Source organism: Amia ocellicauda, chromosome 16, assembly GCF_036373705.1.
Source record: "Amia ocellicauda isolate fAmiCal2 chromosome 16, fAmiCal2.hap1, whole genome shotgun sequence".
Lineage (NCBI taxonomy): Eukaryota > Metazoa > Chordata > Actinopteri > Amiiformes > Amiidae > Amia > Amia ocellicauda.
Window position 1 is genome coordinate 9,909,650 of NC_089865.1, and position 27,878 is coordinate 9,937,527.

The window sequence follows — 27,878 nt, forward strand, 5'->3', positions numbered from 1 at the left end:
GAATATAAAATGTTCAATGTGGTTCAAGACTTCAGTATTTTGCCATCAGTCCCCTAAAGTTTTTACACTATACATCTGTATCTCCACATTGAGTTCTACAGTATATGAAAATTAAAACTACTTTTGTGTCACAATGATAAACATGCATACATACATAATCCTTAGGCGTTAGTGGTAATGCAAACACGGTCAAAGAAACCTCATGTTAAAAATATCAGATTTTAACATCTGGACCCAAAGACCATGATTTTAATGCACACACATACACACACACACACACGCACAATATATATATATATATATATATATATATATATATATATATATATATATAGTAAATAAACAAATAAATAAATAATAGCATTAGTGTATGTGGGGTACCATGAATTAACATATGATTTATTGCTTTTTATTTCTATTTGGTGTCTGACATGTTCTGGAAAATGCAGATATGATGTATTTCTAACTTCATCTAAATCCATCATAAAGCATATTAAGACACATGCATAATGCTACCTACTTTTATTAATGTACACTGTCCCCCGAAGTTATTTGATAATGAACCAGATTAATATGTTGTTTGTTTGAATTGTTTAGACCCGACTTTCGTATGTAGAAGCAGCAGAACCAATCAGAATACACTATAACGATGAGCTACCTCCAAGAGAAACTCAACTGATGACCCTTCAGACAACACAGGAATTTGATGTGTTGATTGTTGGGGGAGGAGCTACTGGCTCTGGGTGTGCCTTAGATGCAGTTACTCGAAGTAAGTTAGACAATATTTTATTGCTTTATTTATTAATTTCAATTTATTTATAATATGTTTCAGTGAAGTTTGTTTAGTGTAATAATGTACCTTATTCTTTTGTAGATTGTTTGCTTGCATATCGATGATGTCTTTTGAAAAACGTATGCAGTGATAAAATGATCACAAGATACATTCAAGCAAAACATATTCTGGGACAGCAAATAATAAATATGTGTGAGTGACAAGAAAATATATCTTGTTTGTCGTTTACTGTAATTGGAATTATCGGTAATTCCAAGTTTGCATGTGTGGTTTGGGAGAAAAGCTTTGAGAGAATATGGCTTGTGGCCCAAAACAATCAGCCACCGAGAAGGACAGGATAGATTCACAGGATAGGTGAGAATAAAATAAAGCACATTTTAATATGGAAACCTGCATGCGCTGTGAAAATGTTAAGCAGTACTTTTATAGAGGGTGTTTGAAAATTCAGTTGCCTCTGTTCCAAATCCCAAGTCAAGAGCATACTTGGAAGGTTTCTAGCACAGACTGGTTTTCCACTGTGGCCCTGTGCAATACCTGGGCCTGATAATTTTATTATATCGCTCCAAGTTAATTATTATTATTTATTAGTTCAACTATAATTATGAACTAGTTGAGATATTATGCACTCCCAACGACATGCCACCAAGGACATCTGAAAACTGTATGGGCAAGAGAACTAAAATAAACGATTAAACAACCATCCATGAGACATTTGGAAGCCACAGCTTTCATAACATCAGCGTTAACACTTTGCTTTGAACAGTTAAACAAGATGTCAACCAAGATGTCCACTGTATATAGAAAATACATTTTATGGACTTTTCTGTGAAAATAGCCCGATAACAACATTATTCATTATAATTAAAACACCCATGGAAACACAAGCATAGATCTGTACACTGCTGGCATCCACATGCTCCTTTTAAAATGCTTTTTCTTTTGTCCGGCATGGTAGCATTCAGTTTTTAACAGATTTAGGATTTCTCAGTCCCCTTACATAGTATCTGATGGATATTTTAAATTCTAATGTTGCATAACCTTGTACCATTGTGCTGAAATGGCTTCTGAACTTTCTCCCAATGGGTTTGCATGTAAGTAGCAATAGAAGGAAGCTCTGGTTGGGGGACAAGCGCGTCAGACTCAAGGATTTGTTGAGTGGAGAGAACAACGGGCGGAGCCCCAGTCCGCGGAACTGAAAGACAACACTCTCGCTCCCCAATGAGAGCTTCTTCTTCCTGCCCCTATTACACGATAAATCAATTATCTATGGTGCTGGTTAGAGGTTTCTTTAATCTTTTTTTCCTTTATCCAGTTCAACTGTCTAATGGTGCAGCAGTGGGGAGTTAGATCCCCTTGCCCCCGTGCTCCTAATCCACATTTATTTTTTCTTTATTCTTTTCGAAATTGGGATTTGTGGTTTATATCTACCAGGGGAGCAGTGCAGAGCCTCTAATAGAGAAGGATAAATGAAAGAATGGGTAACAGTTTCAATGTTAAAGAATGTTAGTGAAATTTGACTTTTTTCCCCCAACTGCAATATCTTTTCCCTTTAAATATTCCGATTCATAAATGGAAAGCGTTCGAAATGTTGAACAGTTCCTGGGCAGGTGGCTGTAAAGATGTTTTGTTGTTTCTTTCATTATCACAGTTTGGCTGTTACATATTTGTAATGAATATTCTCCTAATTTCTTATTGTGCCATTCCACCCACAACAACAACAACAACAATAATCTTTATTATAATAATACTAATTACACTCACCTAAAGGATTATTAGGAACACCTGTTCAATTTCTCATTAATGCAATTATCTAACCAACCAATCACATGGCAGTTGCTTCAATGCATTTAGGGGTGTGGTCCTGGTCAAGACAATCTCCTGAACTCCAAACTGAATGTCTGAGTGGGAAAGAAAGGTGATTTAAGCAATTTTGAGCACGGCATGGTTGTTGGTGCCAGACGGGCCGGTCTGAGTATTTCACAATCTGCTCAGTTACTGGGATTTTCACGCACAACCATTTCTAGGGTTTACAAAGAATGGTGTGAAAAGGGAAAAACATCCAGTATGCGGCAGTCCTGTGGGCGAAAATGCCTTGTTGATGCTAGAGGTCAGAGGAGAATGGGCCGACTGATTCAAGCTGATAGAAAAGCAACTTTGACTGAAATAACCACTCGTTACAACCGAGGTATGCAGCAAAGCATTTGTGAAGCCACAACACGTACAACCTTGAGGCGGATGGGCTACAACAGCAGAAGACCCCACCGGGTACCACTCATCTCCACTACAAATAGGAAAAAGAGGCTACAATTTGCACAAGCTCACCAAAATTGGACAGTTGAAGACTGTAAAAATGTTGCCTGGTCTGATGAGTCTCGATTTCTGTTGAGACATTCAGATGGTAGAGTCAGAATTTGGCGTAAACAGAATGAGAACATGGATCCATCATGCCTTGTTACCACTGTGCAGGCTGGTGGTGGTGGTGTAATGGTGTGGGGGATGTTTTCTTGGCACACTTTAGGCCCCTTAGTGCCAATTGGGCATCGTTTAAATGCCACGGCCTACCTGAGCATTGTTTCTGACCATGTCCATCCCTTTATGACCACCATGTACCCATCCTCTGATGGCAACTTCCAGCAGGATAATGCACCATGTCACAAAGGTCGAATCATTTCAAATTGATTTCTTGAACATGACAATGAGTTCACTGTACTAAACTGGCCCCCACAGTCACCAGATCTCAACCCAATAGAGCATCTTTGGGATGTGGTGGAACGGGAGCTTCGTGCCCTGGATGTGCATCCCACAAATCTCCATCAACTGCAAGATGCTATCCTATCAATATGGGCCAACATTTCTAAAGAATGCTTTCAGCACCTTGTTGAATCAATGCCACGTAGAATTAAGGCAGTTCTGAAGGCGAAAGGGGGTCAAACACAGTATTAGTATGGTGTTCCTAATAATCCTCTGGTGAGTGTATAACTTTTTTATTCGTTTAATTTATTAACTTTCAAAGCATGCATTCCACGGCCTCTGAATCAGTAACATTTGTGTCTGTCATTATTTGACCCTAATATTGTTGAAATAATGATTTGTGTGGGAAAAAAAATCCTGAATATAATGGTTTGGAAAAAGGCATTTTCCCTCATTGGAATATTCATGTCTTCATATGTTTTCACGCATTCCATTTCAGGAAATACTGTATAAGTAGAGGCTTATATAAAAATGATATCTTATGTGTTTCAAACCATCTCGTCCCAAGGACACTCAACATTAGCCTGTTGATGATCTGGTTTTTGGTTCCCTTTAGATCTTAAAACTGCCCTGGTGGAGCGAAATGATTTCTCATCAGGCACGAGCAGCAGGAGTACCAAACTTATTCACGGAGGAGTAAGATATCTACAGAAAGCCATTATGAAATTAGATTATGAACAGGTAAATGCTTCATTTTTCTGCATAGTTGACACTTATCAGTAAAATTCCTGATCTGTCTGGTCATATTGCTTTATTTCCTTTTGCATTCATTTATCATTCAAACTTTCCATTTGCTGGTGAGTGCAGTGGTGCTGTTTTTAACAGTATGGAGAGTTTCAGATCATTCACAACTTAATGCAAATATGTTGATTCTTTGGAGAAGAGAAAGTCTTATGTTTTCAGTGTCTTCTTTTGGTTTTCAACACAAAGGTCTATATACTAATATTCTCTTTACATCATACCTATCTATATATTTATCATTTTAAATGAATGTACACAATGTTGCAGCGTGTATTGGTACAACTGCCAAAACACAACAGACACCATGTTATTTAATAAGGCAATGACTCGTTCTTGGGCTTAATTATTGCTGCTTTTCCTTTCATGGATGGCTGAAGGAATAACGGGTCAATCCTCACACAGTGCAGATACTAATGCAGCAAGCAAATTGGGTTTCTTCCTGATTCACTGTTATAGCTCATCCCAGAGATGTTCTATGGGATTGAGGTCAGGACTCTAAGTGTATTCTACATTAATCTCATTGAACCACTGTGCAACTCTCCCAACTCTGTGACATGCTGTGTTAACCTACTGCTAGTTATATGAGCTCTAAGTAGGACTATTCTCCAAAATCGTATGTGAAATGTGGTGCCTTTTAAAAACAACCAGCTACATTACTGGCATTTTGATAATATAATGTAATATAGAAAGAGAGGAATAGGGAAGGGAGATGCTATATTGAGAGTTTTTTGTATGTATATTTAACCAAAGAAAAAATATGTTTTGCACTAGAAAAATTGCACTTTTCCAATTTCTTGTTAAATATTTATCCTTATAAAAATCACTATTCTGAACTGTGATACTGCAGTACTAGTTGGTAAGACCTGGTTTAATACACAATTCTATTACAATATTTCAAGGATATTTCAAGGGATAATCTACACCTAATTAAGTTAATTTAGTAAGGATACAACCTTAACTTAAATGAAAGCTAGTTAACCCAATTAAGTATTTGACATATTGGATTACAAGAATTACGGAAATTCTGCAGCCCTCAAGGAGTAAACCATAAATTCTCTATTTTTTTTATATATGTTTGTCAATTTACAATTTGATATTTTAACGTATATGTATATATTTGTATTCTTTCTAGTATATGATGGTTAAAGAAGCACTTCATGAACGCTCTAACCTTCTGGAAATTGCACCGCATTTGTCTGCGCCTTTACCTATTATGCTTCCTGTTTACAAGTAAGAAAATGCAGTACTGAATTATTGATTACATTAAGTAATTTGATTTGAATTTATAGAATTTAGAAAAAGCCCAAATGACATCTCTGAATCGCATAACTTTTTGAAAATAATTATGACATGCTGAGCACCCTTAGTACATTTTAAATGAACCTAAATCTCATTAAACTTTGCATGATTGAAAAACAAAATTTGGACCCTATTGAAGGTTATAGTAAAATGTGGAATGGTCTAAATTTCAGTACAGAAGGAGTCTTCTTGTCTGCCATGTCAGCGTGTTTCTTCACCTTGGCTGAACTACGAGGCTTGATTTGAGTTATTCAAAGTTATATTATAATCTTTAATTGCACATGACATTTACAAACCTTGCCTGGTATTTAAAGCTATGTGCAGGTGTGTCTAATTATTGAAGGTAGTGCAAAAACCTTTAATGGCTCAAAGTGCTCTGTGGTGGGATCCTGTTTCCCACCCTGCTATTCAACCCCAAATCAGTATACTCTTATTTGGGGTCACTGTTGGAAGTCACTTGTATTCCCATCAAGTGAAACTGAGCATTGTTATAATCTTGTATGTTTGTGTGTGTGACGTAAATAATACAGATGACATTAGTCTGCCTCAGTAAGTACAAGTCTAATGTGTTTTTTCAAATAAAAGACAATTGTCTACAGATTATAATATTTCAGATTTTTTTTAATTCAGTGTTTGGGGTTATATGCCTCTTTTATGCATCTCATAGATACCAGTTTGCATATTTTAGTTAGGGGGTGACAACAACAGCATTCCTTGGACTTCAAAAGCAAAACGCAGGTTATGAACTGAAGTTGTAATAGGGAATTTATATTTCTAAAACCACATATTTATGTATTTGATCCTTGTGTATTTCTCAGGTGGTGGCAGATGCCATACTTTTGGGCTGGCATCAAGATGTACGACCTGGTGGCGGGCACGCAGTGTTTGAAGAGCAGCTATGTCCTCAGCAAGACAAAGGCTCTTGAACTTTTCCCCATGCTGAAGAAAGACAAACTCGTGGGTGCCATTGTCTATTTTGATGGTGAGGTTACCCAGACTCTTCCCAGATACTGCAGATTTGTGCTTTACGAAACAATGTAATGTTTCAGGTGTGATAATATAAATGTATAATGTTTATTATTGCAGTCAAAAGAATCATAGATTAATATTATAGAATATATTATAGATTGCAGTTATTTGTTGTCATTAGTATAAATGCTAATTTACATACGTTAACTTTACAAAGCTATAAGTTGAAAGCAATCTATATAGTGGCAGGCTGCAGCTACAGTATTGCTCAAATAGTCTGGTACAGATTTAGTTTGAAGGTTTGAGTAGAACTAAAGTTATAGATTTCTTGCAACTGAATGTATGTAAGTTTTGCATGTATGTATGTATGTATGTATGTATGTATGTAAGATGCATAGAGATCTAAGAGAGATCTGAATCTATTCAGACTGCAAAACTACATGTTTAGTTTTATAGAGAATATAGAGAAGTTAAATAAGGCTAAATTAATGTACAATTCATATCAGTATATATTTTAAAAACTAAAGAAAAATGTATGTGTGTATAAATCTATATATATCTCCCTCTCTCTCCCTCTCTCTCTCTCTCTTTATATATATATATATATATATATATATATATATATATAATTTTAAAACTAGATTTTTTGTTAAAATACAACTATAATGACTTTGCCTTATTAAAATATGTTGCATCTCCTGCCTCACACTGCTGTGTGTTCACTGGCTATGTCAGTGCAAACAAATAGCAAACAACATAATTTCTGTTGATTTATAACAGAAAATAGCCACTGGGTATTTAATCTAAACTAGTCCTCGAGTCTTTCTTTCTGCAGGCTAATTGTGCTCGGTCTTGGCATCAGAAAAACAAAGCATATGTTGCTTGTTAGCCTGGGTGTACATAGCATGTCCTGTTTACTCAAGGTTTCCTTTGTAGCCGCAAACTCACAACTTTGTTTCTTAGGGGTATATGTCAGACTTCATTTAGCATTTGTTGATATCTGGATTCTCTTGTACAGCAAAAAGGCAACATATTTTTAAGGGAATGCGGCTGCAATCTGAGCAGTGATCTGTCAAGTTTACTCATGTAGCAGAAGTAAAGCTGGAAAAAGAGGCATTATACAGAAGCTAAAGAAAGAATTTATGGTATTTCAAAAATGTTTTTTTTCTACACCAAGACATCTCTTCTATAACCTTTCCTTCAGGGGTCTTAATAAAACAGATATCCAAATGTTTGGTAGTATGAACAAAAATCTAATGACAGTGAAATCCAAACTTTAGTTATATTATATGGTACGTTTATTTATTTATGTAAATCTGTGTGTATGTATTTATGTATTTATTTTTCTTAACATGCACTTAAGCTGTCGTCTCTTTTTCTCTCCAATTATTCAATCAAAAACAATTAATTGCTATGACATTTTATGATGTGACCTTCTGTATTAGAGATTGGGCTTTGACTGCATGAGTTCATTTCTCTTAGGACTTTTGAAGCCATCATGTTAAAGCGATTTCATGATTTTCTAGACATTTCTAGATTCATACCCATGGATTCATAAGATTATCTGCCAAAAATATATTTATATGAATTAATTAAATATCACCATTTCAGTTTTTTTGGACAGACATAATACGCACATAATACCCATAATACTTATATATCAGAGAGACAGATATATACTCTTTATCTATTTTTTCAGTAATATATATATATTTATGTGTGTGTGTTTGTGGATGTGGATGTATGTATATTGACGGAACGCAAGACTACTTATTCTTCAAGGAAACACAAGTCCTTTGTGTTTTCCAGCCTTCTTTAGCCAGAGGAGTAATTCCCAGAAGCATACAGATGATAACTGCGTCTCCCGCTGTACCTGCAACAATTTAATTGGACAAGTCAGCCCAGTCAAGCATTTCCAGCTCATGACTGGGAGACATGAAATTCATTGTCATTATTGTCCCTGTCATTTTGGAGCGTTTTGTCCTGCTGCAGAATTTTTCTCACTTCAGTGCATTTCTTACCTCCAGGATCCGGGGATTATGTTTAAGGTTGGGGTGGGGGCAAGACTGTGAACTGCATTCACCTCCAGGGAGTCATATATTAAACTGGCTTTGCTTACTGATGCTCTGGATTTGTGTGCTACTTTGCATTGTCATAATAATAATAATAATAATAATAATAATAATAATAAATTAAAACACCAGTATTTACTTTTTACAAGCAAAAGTATTTCTACAATACTGTATTTTTTTTTTGGGGGGGGGGGGGTTGTTTTCATAATGAAAATAATAATAATACAATGTAACTGTAAAAAACAATATTTCAATTTTTGAGAAATTTTTTTACAAATTAGTTTTTCTATTGTTACAAGGTCATCTGACATCCCCACAATAAAATACTGATTGCAAACAGTATTGACAAATATGAACACGGGTTTTGATTTATATGATGTTATATAATGCTCATCCACTATTTTAGGAATTTTCTAGTAAATGAAAACCAATATTTGAAAAAAAATATTCATAAACATCTCCCTTTTGTGACATAATTTCAAACCCCAATGATGTGAAGGCTTAATCCATTTGTGCCTATGTTAAATATTAAACGTGCAGATAATAGGCTATTTTGCAGCCTGACTGTTGTTCCATCCATCCATATGTTAGTTGTAGTGTCCAACCATGCATATGAACTGGAAGCCTGAATTGTAGGAGAAGCTATGAGTGTTACTTTCTCAACTCTGCATGTCTGTTTCATATTAGGAATAAATTAAGTACAATTAATATGCTTACACCCTAACGTACTATGGCAGAAGATGTACTTCTGTATATAATTAATTCTTAAATGTGGCCTTTAAATCTGTTTCTTTGGCTTGTAGAATTGCTTCCAGCATGTTGTAGCATTAACCAGCCCACCAGTTACCTAGCCCCTGGTTGTTACAAATTCAGGGCACATAGAACATGTTCCCCTGCAATGCAGAACCATTTCCCTCCCAGCCAACATTCAGGATTTTAACTTCTCTGGCAATAATAAATAGAAGAAGTCTCTCAAGACACCAACATTAAAAGTGATTAATCATCTCTATTCTCAGTTCTCTTTAACCAGGGATTTTCCAGCAATAAATCTTTAATGATGTACATAAGAATCACTTCCTAATGAAACCAGGCTTTGTTCATTTGTCACCTTTTAAACCCTTTAATTTAAATTACAAAACTTATGACCTTGCGACTTTGAGAATAGATTTCTGGTATTTTAAAAGCTGCTAAAGGATTAATCCATAAATCTCTATACACGATTTTCTTTTATTAAACTGGTTTTGTGTGAGTATCTTAAGTGGAAATATAGTAACATTATTTGTCATAAATGTTTTTTAAGAGTAAACTCATTCAGTAGTCTGACTTTTAGTGTCACTGGTAAATATTTACTTTAAATGATTGCTGTACAAGTGTTTTCTTAAAATTAAGCTAATAATTATTGGAGTTCTTTAGCATGAATATAAATCTTTCTTAAGATCTATAGTCAATATTGAAATGTTACTGATTACTTTTAGCATTTTGAAACTTTCATATCTTGCACAGAACAGCAAGCCTTTGTAGGTTATGAATATTTTTCCATTACAAAGCGTATTGTCGAATGTTGAGTGGGAGAAAATTAAGCAAGAGACGCAAAAACATCACAATTTGATTTTAGTGACTTTAACATTTTTTTCTGGATTTCCCTGGTGAAACCGTTGATGTTTTGTAATGTATAAGAATTCATCTGTCAAGGGAGCCCACACAGGCCAGGGAGTTGCTGTGTCTTTAAATGTATTTCTTATTTGACCAGACCAGCCATCATGTATATGCAATGTGACAGGGACAGATGTGACATATCGGTTCCGACACACTTCCATACCACCAGTCACTGGCTGGAGGTGACTCACGTCCTCTCTTTGGTTTTGTCCCCTGCTGCAGGACAACACAATGATGCACGAATGAACCTCGCCATCGCCCTTACTGCTGCCAGGTATGGCGCTGCCATAGCCAATTACACTGAAGTAGTGCGCCTACTAAAGAAGACAGATCCTGCAAGTGGAAAGGAGCGAGTCTGTGGAGCACGATGCAGAGATGTTATAACAGGTAAAAGAACGAAGGTCTCTCTCTGTTCATTACATAGTTTTAGTACTTCAGGTTCCTGTTAATCAGTGCTTTTCTGCACACAGTCATAGCGTTAGAATGTTAAGCTTTAATATTTTATAAGCCTTTTATGGTGTGTTGGGTCCTTAAGATCTGGTAGCAATGTATTACCAAATTAGCGTACTGAAAATGGCCTTACTTACCTTTTAAATGTCATGAGCATGAATGGCTTTGGAAGGAGAGAAAAAAAACGCAGGCTCTGAAAGGAATTGTTCTCACAAATTTAATGAATAACCATGATTCTGTGATCTCTGTACATGACTGCCCCCTGATGTTTTTTAAGTATAGAATCTTAAATTCTTTCAAGGTTGCTAAGAGAGTTTAGTAATCTGTATCAGTGTACCTTATGAATGTGCAGGTCAAGATGAGAAGTCTATTGTACACCCTAAGTCAGGAAAAAGAAAGGCTTATTAGTCAATAAATTATCTCTGTATTCTCACAAACATACACCCATGCATAGTTTCAATATGTATATAAGGTAAATAAATATTTATACATATAGGGAAAGGGAGAGAGAGAAAAACAGAGGAATAAATATATAAAAATACATAAAAGCACGTACTGCTGAAACCCTTACTTCTGTTTGGGTTTTAGTGTGTATTTTATGCAGTCTCTAAGCTCAGCACATAAGCATTCTCTTTTAAGATGGATGTTATATTTTGCGTAAACCTCAATTTAGAGTGTAAAAATTGTGTTTTAAAACGGTACCTATTCAAGCTATGGCATGGTTATTCTTGTTTTTGACATTGCAGCTCAGAAAAAAATGAGTATAAATGGTGCATTGATAAACATTGTCTAAAATCACTCAGACAGATCAAGATCTCACTTTATCCTTGGACACAAAAAGGAAATTGGGCTGATCCGGTCCTTATTAATTATAGGCTGGCGAACTCCTATATAGACTAGTAAGAGCTACTCCATTACAGAGATGTGTTCGCTAATAAATTAATAATCCCAAAGTGTCAGTGAGCAGAGATGAATGGAGCTGGGTGATTGATGCTGTTTTCTTTCATAGGGCAGGAATTTGATGTCAGAGCCAAATGTGTTATCAATGCCACGGGACCTTTCACAGACACGCTACGGAAAATGGATGATCAGAAAAACTCTAACATCTGTCAGCCCAGCGCTGGTGTACATATCGTCATTCCTGGCTATTACAGGTAACAAATGATGTTCGCCAGCCCTGCTTACTCACAGCCGGGAAAGTCTCTGCCATGACTAAGGCACCCCAGCTTCATTAACATGCCTTATTGCCTCATGAGATCTGCTAGTTTAATCATAAGAAAATAAGGCTCTGCTTGCTTTAGTCCCGTTTCTCTGAATAATCCTGTGTAATGAATGTGAATGAAAAAAGATAAAGAACTAGGACAAACACAGACAAAATTCCACTACGCCAGGTTAGAGAGTTTATCTGTTCTTAACACTTATTAGATGATTGTGTAAATGTGCTTGAATGTATCGTGTTTACATCTCAATTTTATCCCACTTCTCCCCATCGACCCTGACCTTATTTATATCTAAACTCTTTGTTTACAAGGGGAAAATCATATTTCCGTTTCTTGTTCTTTCAGTATTGAGTCAATGAGACCACACTCAGTACCCGTGTGTGTGTGTGTGTGTATTTGTGTGTGTCTTTAACGTCTGTAAATGTGTAAATGATGGGAAAATACACTGAGGTGTGACAGTGCGTTGAAGGTGTGCTGTGCCTTTCGTCGTGCTTGAATTTAAACCACCAAAATTAATCTCCTCGCTAGACTGTTGACAGGAGTGTGATTATTGGGAGACTCCTCATTGCTAAGAGTGCCCTAATCACACCCCCAGTAGATGAAAGGTTAATGCAGTCAGCATGTTTATTCGTACAGCCCTGACAACATGGGGCTCCTGGACCCCGCCACCAGTGATGGACGGGTTATCTTTTTCCTGCCGTGGGAGAAAATGACTATTGCTGGGACCACCGACACTCCCACGGATGTCACTGCACACCCAATACCGACCGAAGAGGACATCAATTTCATCCTGACTGAAGTCCGCAACTACTTGAGTCCGGATGTGGAAGGTAATTTTCACAATTTGCTCAGATTTAAAAAACACCACATACTATCAATTAACACAACAAGCACTTGCCTTTTCTCTTTAAAAATCGCAAAATACCATTGCAGGGTAAGTGAAAGTCAATTTGCATAGTCAATTGTATACCCCTACTCTGACTAAACTATGTTCAGTTCAGATTATTGCTTTTTCAGTTTATCTCTAACCATGCATATCCATAGCTTTTATGTTTGTGTTAGTGTCTTATTGTTTAGGGAGATATAGAGGGTTTTACTTTCTGTTAGTGGTTAATTTTACACAAGGACTGAAAAGAATATGGGTGAAGAATATGGTTTTAAATGACCAAACGAAAAAGTATAACATTAATTTCCATAATTATAGTTGTGTACACTTGAATGCAAATTAGCAATTCATTGTTCAGTTTTGGTTCAGACGTCTGATAAAAAAAATGATTTTAAGATATGGTGTGACTGTCCATTGCTTTTCCAGTTATGCAAGTAGCAGTGATTATGAATAGACATTGTTGTTAAACCAACAATTGTTGTGCTGTGTTAACTTGCAGCAGACCTCAGCTTTTTCTGCCAACAGCTATGCAAACTGTATTGACTTCCACAGACTTGGAATCGTTCCAGCAGCTTAATTATAGGGTCATAGCAGGGCCTCTATTTCTAGAAACCTTCTAAGGAATTGTATACCGGGAGTATTGTAATTCTCCGATTAGACACTCATTAAAGAAAGACAAAACAAATCTGTATCACTTATTGAAGGTGTTTTTTTTTTTTCTTAGACAAAACATGCAAAGTATATTTTTCTATTCAATACTCTGGTATTTATTAACAATGACTCTTAACCTCCCCTGTTTGTGTCCCATTTTCCGTTTTACAGCCCAATTAAATTATGCCATATGAATCTAGATGTATTATTTACAATACAGATCACATCTGCATTACAGACTTAAGCATTTTAATGTTGATTTAGAAAGCATTATGCAAGACATAGGTAAGAGATAGATAGTATTTCTGGCATGTGCTGAAGTTTTCCATTAGAAAGTGGGTTATGAATAAAACTCTTGCACACACTTGGTAGAACAGCATTTTTTACATTTTAGCAGTGAAATAATTGTTGAATTCAGACGTTAATGTCTTTATCTCTGCTGCAATGTACTATAATTCAAGCAATAAGCAGAAGACTATTTGCAAATAAGTATGCGTTCAAGCAGTTTACAAAAGAAAATGAGCTAATTCCATTGTGATGTAGGACTTGCTCCTCTATGAATTCATCAAGAGACCAGTGTTTGCAGACAGAAACATTTATGACTGAATGATGTATGCAAGCCTGAATAAAATAAAATAATATTAATGTCGGTTCTTGGAATATTTACGATGCCTAAATTGTGATCACTACCTCTTAAATCCATTAATTAATTTGTTATCCTGTGCTTCCTTTTAGACATTATTTTAATGCCTGTTTTAGCCCAATGTTTTCTTTAAAATTGATTTTTCAATTTCTTCTAGTGGGAATATATGCTAATAAATAAGTAAAAATAATGAAGCAAACATTAAATTATATTGTTTTTCGATTAGTGGTTTTACGAGTCCTATTTTGCTAAGAGCACAAAGGAGATCATAGACAGACAAGCATGTTTGTCAAACCATAGAGAGACTTTATTAAAAGAATGACAGGTAGGTATCTAAACAGAATGCAGTGTTATTGATTTTGGAGCAAAAGTCTAATTGTTTTTGGTGTGCCAGACACTGACTTGATTATTTGATTGATTAGCTTTATATCTGTCTGCCGCTCTGTCTTCCACAGTAATGGTTTTAACCCAGTCTGCTTAGAGCACATATATTTTACAAGAATCCCTTAAAACAGAAAGGTGAGAATACAATACAGATTGCAGTTTAAATTATCTGCTTCTCACTGCACATGTATTTATTTTTATTTAAAGAAATCCAGTTTTACCAGTTACATTAAAATTATAAATGTGATATATATATTTTCAAGATATTCTTTTCATTTTCACAGGATAACCATACCATACATGCATTATATTACTTTTTGTTTTGTTTTCATCGGACCGTGGAGCTTTCTCATGTGTTGAGAATGTTAGTTTCATGTCTTAGTTACTTCACACCTTTGCGGAAGCCTGGCTTTCATGGTATGGTTCAATTCTCAGTAGCACCGAAACTGCCACAAGCTTTTCATGTGCTTGTTGTTGACAGCTGGCTCGAGGCTCGTGTCTGAACAGCAACGTGACAACTGCCGTATGTCTGATCAGGACAATAGTAAACTCTTATAGTCTCGGAGAAAGCAGGGGGTCGCTGGGCACAAACCATGGTAAAAAAATGAAATTTGTCCTGTTTACGTGTAAGGCTAGCACAATGCGAATTAAAATTCTGTCAGTGTCCAATTCCTGACCTTGTCTTGTGTCTTCAGGGAGAACTAGGTATGGCCCTTTTGTGTTAAGAGCTATAGAGGAGAAATTATTTGGGATTACTTTTGTCTCACCACGCCACGGTACCTAACACAGGTGTCCACTTAAGCCAGGCATAGACCTCCCCATCTTCTCCTCTCTTTGAGTATTGCAATATGCATCTTGTATCCATTTTTTAAATTAAGGACTTAGTTTTCATTAGGAAAATCCTCCATAATAGGAGAGCCAGTATAATCTTTGATGTTATTTTCCCCCAAATTGGGCTTTCTAATATGGTACCTAAATAGAACTTTAATTTGGTTCTGAGCGTTTGAGTGAATCATTCTTCAAACACAGATTTAAAAATGTCCTTCTGCTGTAATTACAGGGTGGATGGTTGTTGTAGAGTAAATTGTAAATCTGATTGTTTTAATGGGAATTGCCAAGTAAGCCAATATTACCTGAAAGCCATCCTGTTTTCTTTTTGTTTTCTACATTTAAGAACAGAAATGTATTTCATATTACTCAGTTCCTTTTCAGAGGTAAATTGTATCTTAATTGGTAAGATAACCGGTATGGGTATTACATTTTCTTTATTAACCCTTCTGTTAATCGTATTTTAAAAGGAAATATTAAAACAAATAGGCTCCATACAACCTACCCCTGCTCCTACTCATTATATTTTAATGTTTGGGCATTCAAAACAAATTTCATGAACAGTGCTCTGTCTCCAGTAGTTTTCCCTTAGGTTGTATATAGATTTTGTCTGTGAGCTTACTCCTGTCTATAATCCATTTGATTTTATTGTATTCTGCAACAAATACACTCTGTGTTTTCAGTTGCATGTGTTTTATTGCTCATGGAAAGCACAGTGGATCCTGAGTTACTCTGCTTGTCATAAATGTTTTAAAAATGCCCTTTGATAATGAGTGTGTCGTTGTTTTATTCAGAAATATCACCAGACCCATTATGGCAGGTATTTTTTAATCAATACACAACATTGTATTAATATTTAATACTTTATATGTCACTACTACATAAAAAGAGGGAGTCAAAGTCAGTCGTGGCCCAAATATGCAAAGGAGCAGCTTTAAACTCTGATTTATTTTCAGTTGATGTACCTTTTATTTTAAAAGGTTTGGCAACCGCTTTGATGTGGGATCAAGATATCGGCCCATCATACTGTGCCTAGCCAGAGTGCAATTCTGTGAGGAGTGACAGAAGTGCCTGATTCATGTGTCTGTCTGCCTAACTGTGTGTCACCTCTTTAAACGTCTGTATAAGTACTACAGACACATTTGATAACAGGCCAAGATGGGCTAAGTAAATATATTCAATTTCTGAGAGCCGATCTTTTTCCTGTCTTTACTAGTGAGAAGAGGAGATGTCTTGGCAGCCTGGAGTGGTATACGTCCCCTGGTCACTGACCCAAACTCCAAGGACACGCAGTCCATTTGCCGCAATCACATTGTTAATATAAGCGAGAGTGGACTTGTTACTATAGCAGGTAAGATATAAAAATGAAAATGTCTTTTGATTGACCATCTTTTTTCAACAATATTATTATAATTTACAAACTGGAAATATTTTTTAAAATATTAATTCAAAATGTCAAGTATGTTTTTATTTTGGAAATTCTCTATCAAATACCCAGATTCAAACATTTAAATCATAATATTAAATAAATCAGTCCAGTCTAACAATGTTAGAAAGTAAAATGTCCCTGTACTTGAAACTCCAGCTTTAGCATTACTGAAATGTTAAAAATATTTGAGTAGTTTATTGAGAGGGTTTACAAATGAAATTGAAACGTTTAGCATTAGTCCAGCTTCATTTAAATGTTTTCAATTTTTATCTGGCAAAATTCACCTTCAGACCACCATGATTTAAAAAAAAATGTTTTGTTGGATTATCTTGTCTCAGGTGGAAAATGGACAACCTATCGTTCAATGGCCGAAGAGACATTAGATGCAGCAGTCGCGTCTCACAACCTGAATGCTGGGCCTAGCAAAACTGTAGGCCTGATGTTGGAAGGAGCCAAGGACTGGACCCCTACCATGTATATCCGTCTGGTTCAGGATTATGGTCTCGAGATGGAGGTACGATTCCACCCTACCTTAAAACACTTTACTGGAATGTACTGTCAATGATCTCTTTGTTCTGTTTTTCATGATAGCATTATGAAAAAAATTAGAAATATCAGTTATACATTATGGTGCTTTTTATATTAAAAAAATACCAGTACTTATGCTTTATGTAACAACATACACTCACCTAAAGGATTATTAGGAACACCTGTTCAATTTCTCATTAATGCAATTATCTAACCAACCAATCACATGGCAGTTGCTTCAATGCATTTAGGGGTGTGGTCCTGGTCAAGACAATCTCCTGAACTCCAAACTGAATGTCTGAATGGGAAAGAAAGGTGATTTAAGCAATTTTGAGCGTGGCATGGTTGTTGGTGCCAGACGGGCCGGTCTGAGTATTTCACAATCTGCTCAGTTACTGGGATTTTCACGCACAACCATTTCTAGGGTTTACAAAGAATGGTGTGAAAAGGGAAAAACATCCAGTATGCGGCAGTCCTGTGGGCGAAAATGCCTTGTTGATGCTAGAGGTCAGAGGAGAATATGCCGACTGATTCAAGCTGATAGAAGAGCAACTTTGACTGAAATAACCACTCGTTAAAACCGAGGTATGCAGCAAAGCATTTGTGAAGCCTAACACGTACAACCTTGAGGCGGATGGGCTACAACAGCAGAAGACCCCACCAGGTACCACTCATCTCCACTACAAATAGGAAAAAGAGGCTACAATTTGCACAAGCTCACCAAAATTGGACAGTTGAAGACTGGAAAAATGTTGCCTGGTCTGATGAGTCTCGATTTCTGTTGAGACATTCAGATGGTAGAGTCAGAATTTAGCGTAAACAGAATGAGAACATGGATCCATCATGCCTTGTTACCACTGTGCAGGCTGGTGGTGGTGGTGTAATGGTGTGGGGGATGTTTTCTTGGCACACTTTAGGCCCCTTAGTGCCAATTGGGCATCGTTTAAATGCCACGGCCTACCTGAGCATTGTTTCTGACCATGTCCATCCCTTTATGACCACCATGTACCCATCCTCTGATGGCTACTTCCAGCAGGATAATGCACCATGTCACAAAGGTCGAATCATTTCAAACTGGTTTCTTGAACATGACAATGAGTTCACTGTACTAAACTGGCCCCCACAGTCACCAGATCTCAACCCAATAGAGCATCTTTGGGATGTGGTGGAACGGGAGCTTCGTGCCCTGGATGTGCATCCCACAAATCTCCATCAACTGCAAGATGCTATCCTATCAATATGGGCCAACATTTCTAAAGAATGCTTTCAGCACATTGTTGAATCAATGCCCCGTAGAATTAAGGCAGTTCTGAAGGCGAAAGGGGGTCAAACATAGTATTAGTAAGGTGTTCCTAATAGTCCTTTAGTTGAGTGTATATACATACACAAACAAAGAAAGATTTGGGTGAGCCTATTCTAAAAATAATCTGACAGTAATCAAACCTGGCAGTGCCAATGTGAGTAGAAACCGTTCTCTCCCCAGTTAGTTGTCTTGTTCAATTGTTCTACGGAAATTAACAAGAAGACCATCTATGCCATGTTACACTTTATATGAAGTGTACAATAGCACACAACGCACAAGAAAAATAATAGCTGCATCCACCTGTGACTTCAAAATAGTTTTTTTAACCCCTTGTGAGGAAGCATGCAGAAAGAAAGCATAATCTATGATCCTGATGTTTCCGAATGTTTAAAAAGGTCAATATGCTGATATTTCTGACAGCACTTGACCTTTTTATAAAAAAGTAACAATAGCATTGGAATTGAAATAACTTACTCTGTGTTTAGTTCTGGGAGATAATGTATTACAATCAAGCTTCACCAATAAAGTTGGTGAATATATGCTATTTTAAATAGAGTATATTTTAAATCATGATTTGCTAATCGAACCTGACTTCATGACAAACACTTTCAATGTGCAGGTTGCTCAGCATCTTGCTGCTACGTACGGAGGACGGGCTTTTGACGTGGCCAAAATGGCAAAGGTTACTGGAAAGCGGTGGCCCATCCTCGGGAAACGTCTGGTATCAGAATTCCCTTATATTGAAAGCGAGGTATGTGTATATAAAAGTATACTTCTTAGCTTTTTCATCAGTAGAGTTGGCAATGAATTATCCCTGTATCAGACAGTGCTGCTTAATTCATTGCGATTCCACAATAGGAACAACAGCACTCAGGGGACACTGGGGGCCTCCTCTAGGAAATGTATTTAATGATACAATGCTGCTTAATAATCTCAATATTGTCTGAAATATATGTGCTTGTGCTCGTCTTGGTCTGATTTTCAGTTTTGCGTTTTGTTCATTTCATTTTCTGTATCTTACCGGTCTGATTGATTTCAGGTTCAATATGCAATCAAAGAGTACGCCTGCACTGCCATCGATGTCATCGCACGCCGCACACGACTGGGGTTCCTGAACGTGCAAGCTGCTGATGAAGCACTTCCAAGAATTGTAGAAATAATGGGCAAGCACTTAAAGTGGAGCGAGCAGAAGAAAAAGGTAAAGCCACATCTGATTTTGTAAAAATATTAATAGGAGCTCATCATAAATAAAAACTTCTACTTGAATAATGTTTAGTAATAGGTTGGTAGCTTCTGTGTCAGTAAATCAGAAGTAACACTGGCTTTTCTATTGCATTGAGATTAATTGTACATCTGGTACTGACACGCGACATACTTCTCTACTTCAGACTCCTAATCCTTACATGCAGTGTCCATTAGAGCTGACGCTCCTTTCAAAGTGTTGTCCTTATCAGTTAAATGTATAAAAGAAGCTTAGTTCTTGAAATTATCTAGGATAACTTGACTAGCTTTTGTACATCAGCTCTGGTACTTTTTAAAATAGCTTTATGCGGTTTTGGTATCCACTAGATGGTGACATTTTTGTTGTATATGCAGTCCAACGTTTTCTTTCTGATACTTTTTCAATGTAAATAAATATTTAACAGTACTCCGCTTTCTCCCTGGCTGCCTTGACGGTAGATGGTTCTCTAGAGGTAACTGGCAAGTTCACTTGTGTGAACCAAATACAACACAATAAGGAAACCCCCACCCTATCCACCTTTCCTCTTGAGGATTAATACATTTTTAGCCTCTTCGGGTCTATTTATAACAAAGGCCTGCACTTTCCCAAACACACTTCAGTGGTACCTTAAGGACCGTACCAAACAAACACTGAAGGCCACACAACGCAGATTACTATACCAGATTGATGTGTAATTCTAATGACGCTGCTGAAGGGAGCTGTATATTTTCAAAGCAGTGAATGAGACCTTTGTGTTTTGTCCCTGTAAATGCTTTTATCTGAAATCAAGTACGTAATGGATCTAGGTCATTAATTATAATTTTTTGGTCAAGAGATATTTCTATATTGCTCTGAATTATATTATATCTGACACCCTCAAAGCATTTATAAACTCTCAGACCTAAAATCATGCTGTGTAACCTCGCATCATTCTCGTTGTAACAGGAAGAACTTGAAACGGCAAAACAGTTCCTGTACTACGAAATGGGCTACAAGTCGCGGTCAGAGCAGCTAACAGACACCTCTGAAATAAGTCTTCAACCATCAGAAGTTGACAGGTAAACCTTATTCCTTACAGAAGAGTAACAATATCTCATATTTATTTTTAACAATAGCACAAATTCTGAGGCCTTAGCTTTTAAGGTGTAAATTTACAAGTATATGGTATTTTACTTTCAGGTACAAAAAGAGATTTCACAAGTTTGATAAAGAAAAGAAGGGATTTATTACCACAGTTGATGTTCAGAGGGTCTTGGAGGTAAGACTGTGTTGTTTCATCTCATCTTTTTTTAATGAGATTAACAGTTCTTTTTTATATTTCTATTTTATAAATCCCTATGAGATTTTGCCTTTTTCTCTACCTTTCCTTTAATGTAGTAGTCTGATCTTCTCTAGGCCTAATAACCATTGTACTGTGCCTATTAGCTATCAAATATCATTGCTTTTGCTCATCAGTTGTTAGGATTGGGTTTAATAATTGTATATATATATATATATATATATATATATATATATATATATATATACAGTTTACATACAAATAAATCAATGTGTATGTTCTTTGAATCCTGTTAAAATCATACATTTTAAATGCTTCTATAGTTTTGTTACCAGTGTGTAAAGTAACTGAGGTTTATTGTTACATAACCAGTAGTGATTCATGGTAGTTTAATCCCCAATGTGAGAATAGAATTGAGAGTTCCAGTGGTTTTTGTCATCATTCCTAAATTAGCAAAATAGACTTCTAGCAAGAACATGAAGTGTGGCTTTGGTGTGGGGACCGTGTTGGGAGTGGGTGTGTGTGAGACCGTGATGGAACCGGTGGCCAATTTCATTTTTGGACCTCTTCCTGATGGCCAATGAGTGTTATGACAAGCAAACTTGGAAAATCCTCAGTTGGCACAGATAATAATGATGTCTTTAGTTGTCAGGTTAAAGGTTTACAGAAATGCCCACTTCACCTTTCGGCTTATACCTGAGCTAAGTACCTAGTGTGAAAATCCTCAGTGCTTAATGCCTTTTAGAGATGTGAGATTTCAAAGTTTTCACATCATATTTTGCTACTAATCCTAAATGTCTATTTTTAAGGTTTCATATCTTCTTCTTTTCCCCCCCACCAGAGTATTAGTGTCCAGATTGACGAAAACGCACTCCATGAAATCCTTAATGAGGTGGACCTGAACAAGAACGGACAGGTTGAACTTAATGAATTCTTGCAGGTTGGTGATTTGTATCAGGGGAGAAGAAAGATATCCAAGGTTTTTTTACTTGAATCTTTTTTTTAATGATTTATGATGAGCAAAGAATGGTAACCCACACAAAGGGTTTCTCAACTCTCTTGTAAGTAATGTGTATACTTAGACATGTTGGTTACAGGTATACGTTGTACGTGAAAGCAGCTGAAAAGATATGAAGCAAAGGCCACAAAACTCCAATAGAGTTTTGAATTAATTGCCCATTTGGTTTTTAGTCTTTGGAATTGGGTCCAGAATAAATTAAAACCTTCACCTGCCCACCAATTTCAAATTAAAAGCTCTGTAATTACATGTTAGCTTTGTGTCTGCCAGGGGCTTCTTGCTTCCCCCTAATGGAAACCTACATCAAATAAAGGGGTTATAATTTGTGTTTTGTCGGTGGGTCAAACTTTTGATGTTTTATTTTTTCTCATTGTATGGAGAAATTCTTAAATGTTGTTTTCTCAAATCCTCAAATATTTTAACAGAACAATTGAAATCAGGGAAAAAAAATGTTGGAAAGTTTATATTATATTGTTTAACTTCTTTTCTGGGCTGAAATAACTAAAATTCATGTTTTTCTAAAATGAATTAACCTCAGTTAGCAAATTGAAATAATATTTCCACCAAAATGATCAGTTTTGCTGGAAATGAATGAATTAATTCATCCACATAAATGTTTCTTAAGGTTAGTCATCATATTATCTTAAAATCTGCTTGACTGCTTTTGTGTGGTCAGTTTATTGGTCTCAGTGTGTTTATTGGAAATTTTGGTCCAGGCAGGTATTTTCCGTGGCTGCCAGATTTTTCCTGCAGTGTGACAATGATGAATGCTGAACATGAGATAAATTAATGCTGGGGATTTTGGTCAATGTCAGCCCTTTCTTCACTGTGTCAAGTTAAACAAACAAGATCAAGGCAAAGGAAATAGTAATTGTCCCTCCTGAGATAAGCCCCAGATAGCTGCACTAAAGAAGCGGAATGTCAGAAATGGAAGAAGTCAATTTCTATGTGTGATGCAAATTTAATCTTTTTAATTTTATGTTTTGATCATCATTTTAGATTGATACGTTTGTGCTTCATTTATTTCAGGGGGGTTTTCCCCTTCATTCACAAATGTTGAAAATCTGTATATAAAAAATACAATCATAATAAATTGGTTTCTGGATATTAGAATAATTATTGTGTAAGACACTCAAATGATTTTAATGGAGTTTTCAAATGAGTATGAAATCCATCTTGGTCTTCAGTAATCTTCATTCGAGAAGTGATCTGTCTTTGTGACCAGAACTCGGTGACATATTTTAATATATGGGGAACAAACTCTTGGTCATTCAAGACAACATTAAACACATCATTTAATCTTCATAAATTAGAAATTTACTAGTACTGGGGTTTTTGTCTGATCTGACTTTATAATGACAGCAAAGCAGGTGAATTGGCTCTGTTTTTCATTGATAGTATTATGGGAGGACATGGTCTTCCTCATGAAGGACATGCTGTGACTTATAACGAGTGTGGTGAGGAAGCAGAACATGTTCTGGCATGATAATCGCTCTTTACACACACACCCACACACACACACAGACCTAGCACCAGAGAAGGACTACATGCAGGAGACATGTGGCACTATCAAAGTTTAAACTCACGATTGTATGAATACCGTCAGCTTTAAAGCATGATGGGAACCGTATATTTCTCACATCAATCGTTCGAAGAGCTTCTAGCTTCAATAATATTTAAAAAGGAGGGAAATGAGGTCACTGTGTAACTGACACAAGCTGAATGCAAACCCTGCATCTGCTCGGGGTTATGCTTGTTAGCTTCTTTACATTGTGTTTGAGTACTTATGAAGAGGTGTGACGAAAACAAACGGTGTTTAATTGATTAAAATGGCTGCTAATTGCTATCAGGACTTGTAAGTGTTCTGTGGACAGGATCCATTAAGAGCTTGAAATGAGCTGTACTGTTTTTGCGACGTTCAACCATGCCGATATTGTATTTAATATTAAAAAAAGAAAAATGCACTTGCGTTGTCTCCTTTCGCTTTAAATCGGTTGTCTGATTTTTTTTGTTTGCAGCTTATGAGTGCGATCCAGAAAGGTCATGTGTCTAGTAGCAGGCTTGCCATTCTGATGAAAACCGCAGAGGAGAACCTGGATCAGAGGGAGCCCGTGTCCGTCGACCGCAGCGGTGGAGGAGTGTAAACCTCCGAGTGCCAAATGTTGCCCCGAGAAACACTGAATGCAAATCTGCTGCTGCTGGTGGCTTGACTTGAAAGTTACTGAGAGGCTTCTCAAGTCTATAACTGCAATGAATGATCATTAGTATTCTTCTTAATATTATTTATTCATCGTTATCTTTGCCTTCATATAGTTTGTTTTATGTGGCATTTCTCTTCTTTTGTAAGTGTTTACACAGTGCATTTTTTATTGAGAACATTTCATTTTGTTTGAAACTATTGGCAGTTTGTTCAGTGATCTCCTGCTTCTCAGTATTGTTGTTTTTGTCTGTAATAATTATACTGATACTTTTCAGACATCTGGCTACTGTTAAATTTTTGCACAAATTCTTGAATGTGTTGTGTTGTTACTGCTGTGTTATCCAGCATTGTGTTGTACTTCAGATTATCATGAAATGGCGTTTGCAGTACAAATCAATGTTAAAATTGTTTGTATTCAGTATTTAGCTGTCTAATTAAATGTTTGGTGTTGTAAACCTTACTACTGTGCCATTTTATACCTATTATTATATTCGCGATGTGATAGGAAACATTTTTATATCAGATTTTTTTTAATATGATCCATTTTTAAAGGTATTTTCAGTAAGTTCTGTAGTTTACAAGGAACATTAAATTGCTTAAATTGTTCCATTTTTAATTAACTGCCATTTTAATCTTTATATTTTATTTTTAAAAAGTGACTTTTAAACGCAAGACATGTATTTGATTTAATGCACTTTGATGTAAAGTGAGCTACAAATCAACAATAAGCATGCTTAAATATTCTGAATGCTTATGGGTGTATGTGATTGGTTCTTGGAAGTATTTTTTTGTAATATGATTTTATTATGCTGAATGGGATTAAGTATTGTATTTGAGCCTGGGTTTTAATTTCTCTATCTGTCTATGCACTTGGTGTTTTTATTACTATTAATTTATTACTTGTGGTATGCTGGGTGAGCCGCTTGCATTTATAGAGTAATAAGGGAATGTATTTAATGTGCCTTGCTTTCAAACCCAGTATGAATTGAGAGCATGAATCAATAGAACTGATTAAACTATACACTCACTGGCTTTTAGCATGCTTAATTTCACAGTCTCTATAAATAATACAATTATTGTTTCATGCAGACTTTTAAAATAAAGATTTCATACATCTGCTTCTAAAACAGTGGATTGATTTTTGTAACAATTGTAACATCAAAATATTTAATAATTTAAATATATTTTGTATAAATAATGTGGATATTGAATAGTCACCTCACTTGTGCAAAGTACAATACAAAACACGGAGAAGAACGCAACATCAGTTACACCAGGCATTATGGTACAAGTTTTTATGTGAATGACGTACTTTCAGCAATAGACAATTCTTTCATCAGATTACACTTTCAGGTATTGAAAACGGGTGACATGGGCTTTATTTAGTTAGGAAATAACAAGCACATAAGATCCTACCTTAGGCATAAGGATTCCGTCTTGATATGTGTTTGATTGGTTGAAATTTCATCTTTATACATTATGAAACCTTTATCTAGGTTTGTTAAATAGATATTTATATTAATTAGTTCTGATTTTAGCAGAGTATGGACTGTTAGTTTAATAATTGAACTGCTCTGACCCCTCACTTTGCATTTGTATAAATGTACTCAAGTAACAATAAGGGTTTAGTATGATAACAGTTGGAAGGGAGCATCATATTTCAGAATGCTTACATTTTAAGATGTATAGCCTCTTGCTGAATATTTGGACATGATATGCCATATGCATTTTCTTCCCATTCTTTTTACTGTACTGCATTAGTTGTTTTTCTCTGGTCTTCCTTCCTATTTTGCCCATTAAAACTTCTCATCATAACTGCCACCTCCCATAACAGATCCTCACTTCAGCCACTCCATGAAGCACTTCCCATGTTCCCTAACCAACCTCCTCTCAGGTGAGGTGGAGATACTGCACATGACAGTGTGAGTGTAGGTAACCAGTAAAGATGCAAGCAGACTCATAGATGGATCTATGACTTAGTTGACACATACATTAAAATGTTGACTTAGAAGAGAGAGCCAGGAAGGATCATACATATCATTTATAAATCACGGTCGAAAAAAGTGCCTAATCATTAAGATCATGCTCACAAGGAGAGATAAATTAATTAACAAAAGTGTTCAGACAGAGAAAATGGGGGACGGGGGGGGGGGGAGACAAATTATTATACTGAACAGCCTTAATAACGCACCATGTATTTTTGAGGGGTCTGAAGCCATACTAATTTATCATACATGATTTTAATTACTTGTAATGTATCCCTATTGAAACCATTCAAGGAATCTGCGTCACCATTATGGAAGCTGTGAGGAATGAAGAATGCCTTCAGAATCAAAAATGTGACATGAGTCTGTCCATTAAAAGTATCCTTTAAAGGCATGGCGAGGTAAGGGTAGCTCATATTGCACCCGCACACTCATACTCCTTCAAAACCCATCTGTTTTGCAGTGGTTAATCAGTAGTACTGCCTGTCTGTTAGTGAGGCTCAAATAGTCCTGTAACAGCAATCAAATCTCCTTCCATGGAGTCAATTTTGGCACCAAATCATTAAAAACAAAAAATTACAATTTGGTTCTCACTTGGTTAAACATTGCATAAGGAAATGATCCACTATTTTGGAAACTGAAATATTACTGACAGAAAATAAATAATTGATCTATCTATCTATCTATCTATCTATCTATCTATCTATCTATCTATCTATCTATCTATCTATCTATCTATCTATCTATCTATCTATCTAATTAAATGTCCATCTTGTTATCTACACAATTTGTATACTGTTCCAATTCGCTCAAAGATATCATCATCCAAGAATGGGCTCCACTCTCCTAATGCTGTGTACTGTGTCTGATTAGTAGGATGTTCTGGCGATGTGAAAGTGACATTTTGTGTTGAGGGAGACTAACAAGTAAATGCAAATGCAGAAATGAAAATGTCTTAAAATACTGAATTTTCACCAAAACATTTGTCAGGGTGTGACCATTTGTGTTGCTTTTAGGGTCTAATTCAGTATTCATTAGATTTCAATGTATGTATCACTGTCAGATTAGAATAAAACTTCCAGCTATTGAGTTAATGGTGTTTTTTTTTTTTTTTGACAAACACCTTGATTCCTAGAAGAATTCAGTACATATGGTGAACATGCTTTTTATTTTAGTTTTCTTAGAGGAGAGAAGTATGTTGCCATTATGTAAGGGCTGGCATAGTATACCAGCAAAGCAGTGAGCAATTTTAAATCTTTCCACTGTCCATTTGACTTAATCACCTATCAACAGTCTTGTACAAATTCTCAGTATGACTTCACAGATAGCATCGCTGAATGCCATCACATAGACAGGACACATCACTGATTTCTCTTAATTTAGAGGCATTTTAATCTGAAAAGATGGGTGAATGTGCTTTATACATCTAATGCCACCATTTTATTTAATGCAGCCAAAAACCTATACATACAATCATCACTTTCCTCTGCTGTATGCAAGTGTAAGCAATAGATGTGTTGCAATGAGTTCAACTAATAGGATTTTATTCATGGATGGTTTATTCTATTTAA

The 27,878-nt window shown here is 36.0% G+C and overlaps 1 protein-coding gene across 2 annotated transcripts in view; it reads left to right on the forward strand.

Moving 5' to 3' along the window:
• The window catches only part of gpd2 (glycerol-3-phosphate dehydrogenase 2 (mitochondrial)), a 34,573-nt gene extending 9,124 nt beyond the window's left edge, over positions 1 to 25,449 (forward strand). For both annotated transcript variants that reach the window (XM_066687448.1, XM_066687449.1), the window contains 15 exons: positions 598 to 769; positions 4,101 to 4,225; positions 5,418 to 5,515; positions 6,403 to 6,566; positions 10,504 to 10,668; positions 11,741 to 11,885; positions 12,588 to 12,781; positions 16,560 to 16,694; positions 17,111 to 17,286; positions 19,223 to 19,354; positions 19,643 to 19,801; positions 20,771 to 20,883; positions 21,005 to 21,083; positions 21,946 to 22,044; positions 24,141 to 25,449. In XM_066687448.1, the coding sequence (XP_066543545.1) occupies positions 598 to 769; positions 4,101 to 4,225; positions 5,418 to 5,515; positions 6,403 to 6,566; positions 10,504 to 10,668; positions 11,741 to 11,885; positions 12,588 to 12,781; positions 16,560 to 16,694; positions 17,111 to 17,286; positions 19,223 to 19,354; positions 19,643 to 19,801; positions 20,771 to 20,883; positions 21,005 to 21,083; positions 21,946 to 22,044; positions 24,141 to 24,266 (2,082 nt within the window). In that variant the 3' untranslated portion in view covers positions 24,267 to 25,449. The remainder of the gene's footprint in view (positions 1 to 597; positions 770 to 4,100; positions 4,226 to 5,417; positions 5,516 to 6,402; positions 6,567 to 10,503; positions 10,669 to 11,740; positions 11,886 to 12,587; positions 12,782 to 16,559; positions 16,695 to 17,110; positions 17,287 to 19,222; positions 19,355 to 19,642; positions 19,802 to 20,770; positions 20,884 to 21,004; positions 21,084 to 21,945; positions 22,045 to 24,140) is intronic.
• Positions 25,450 to 27,878: the final 2,429 nt, after the last annotated feature.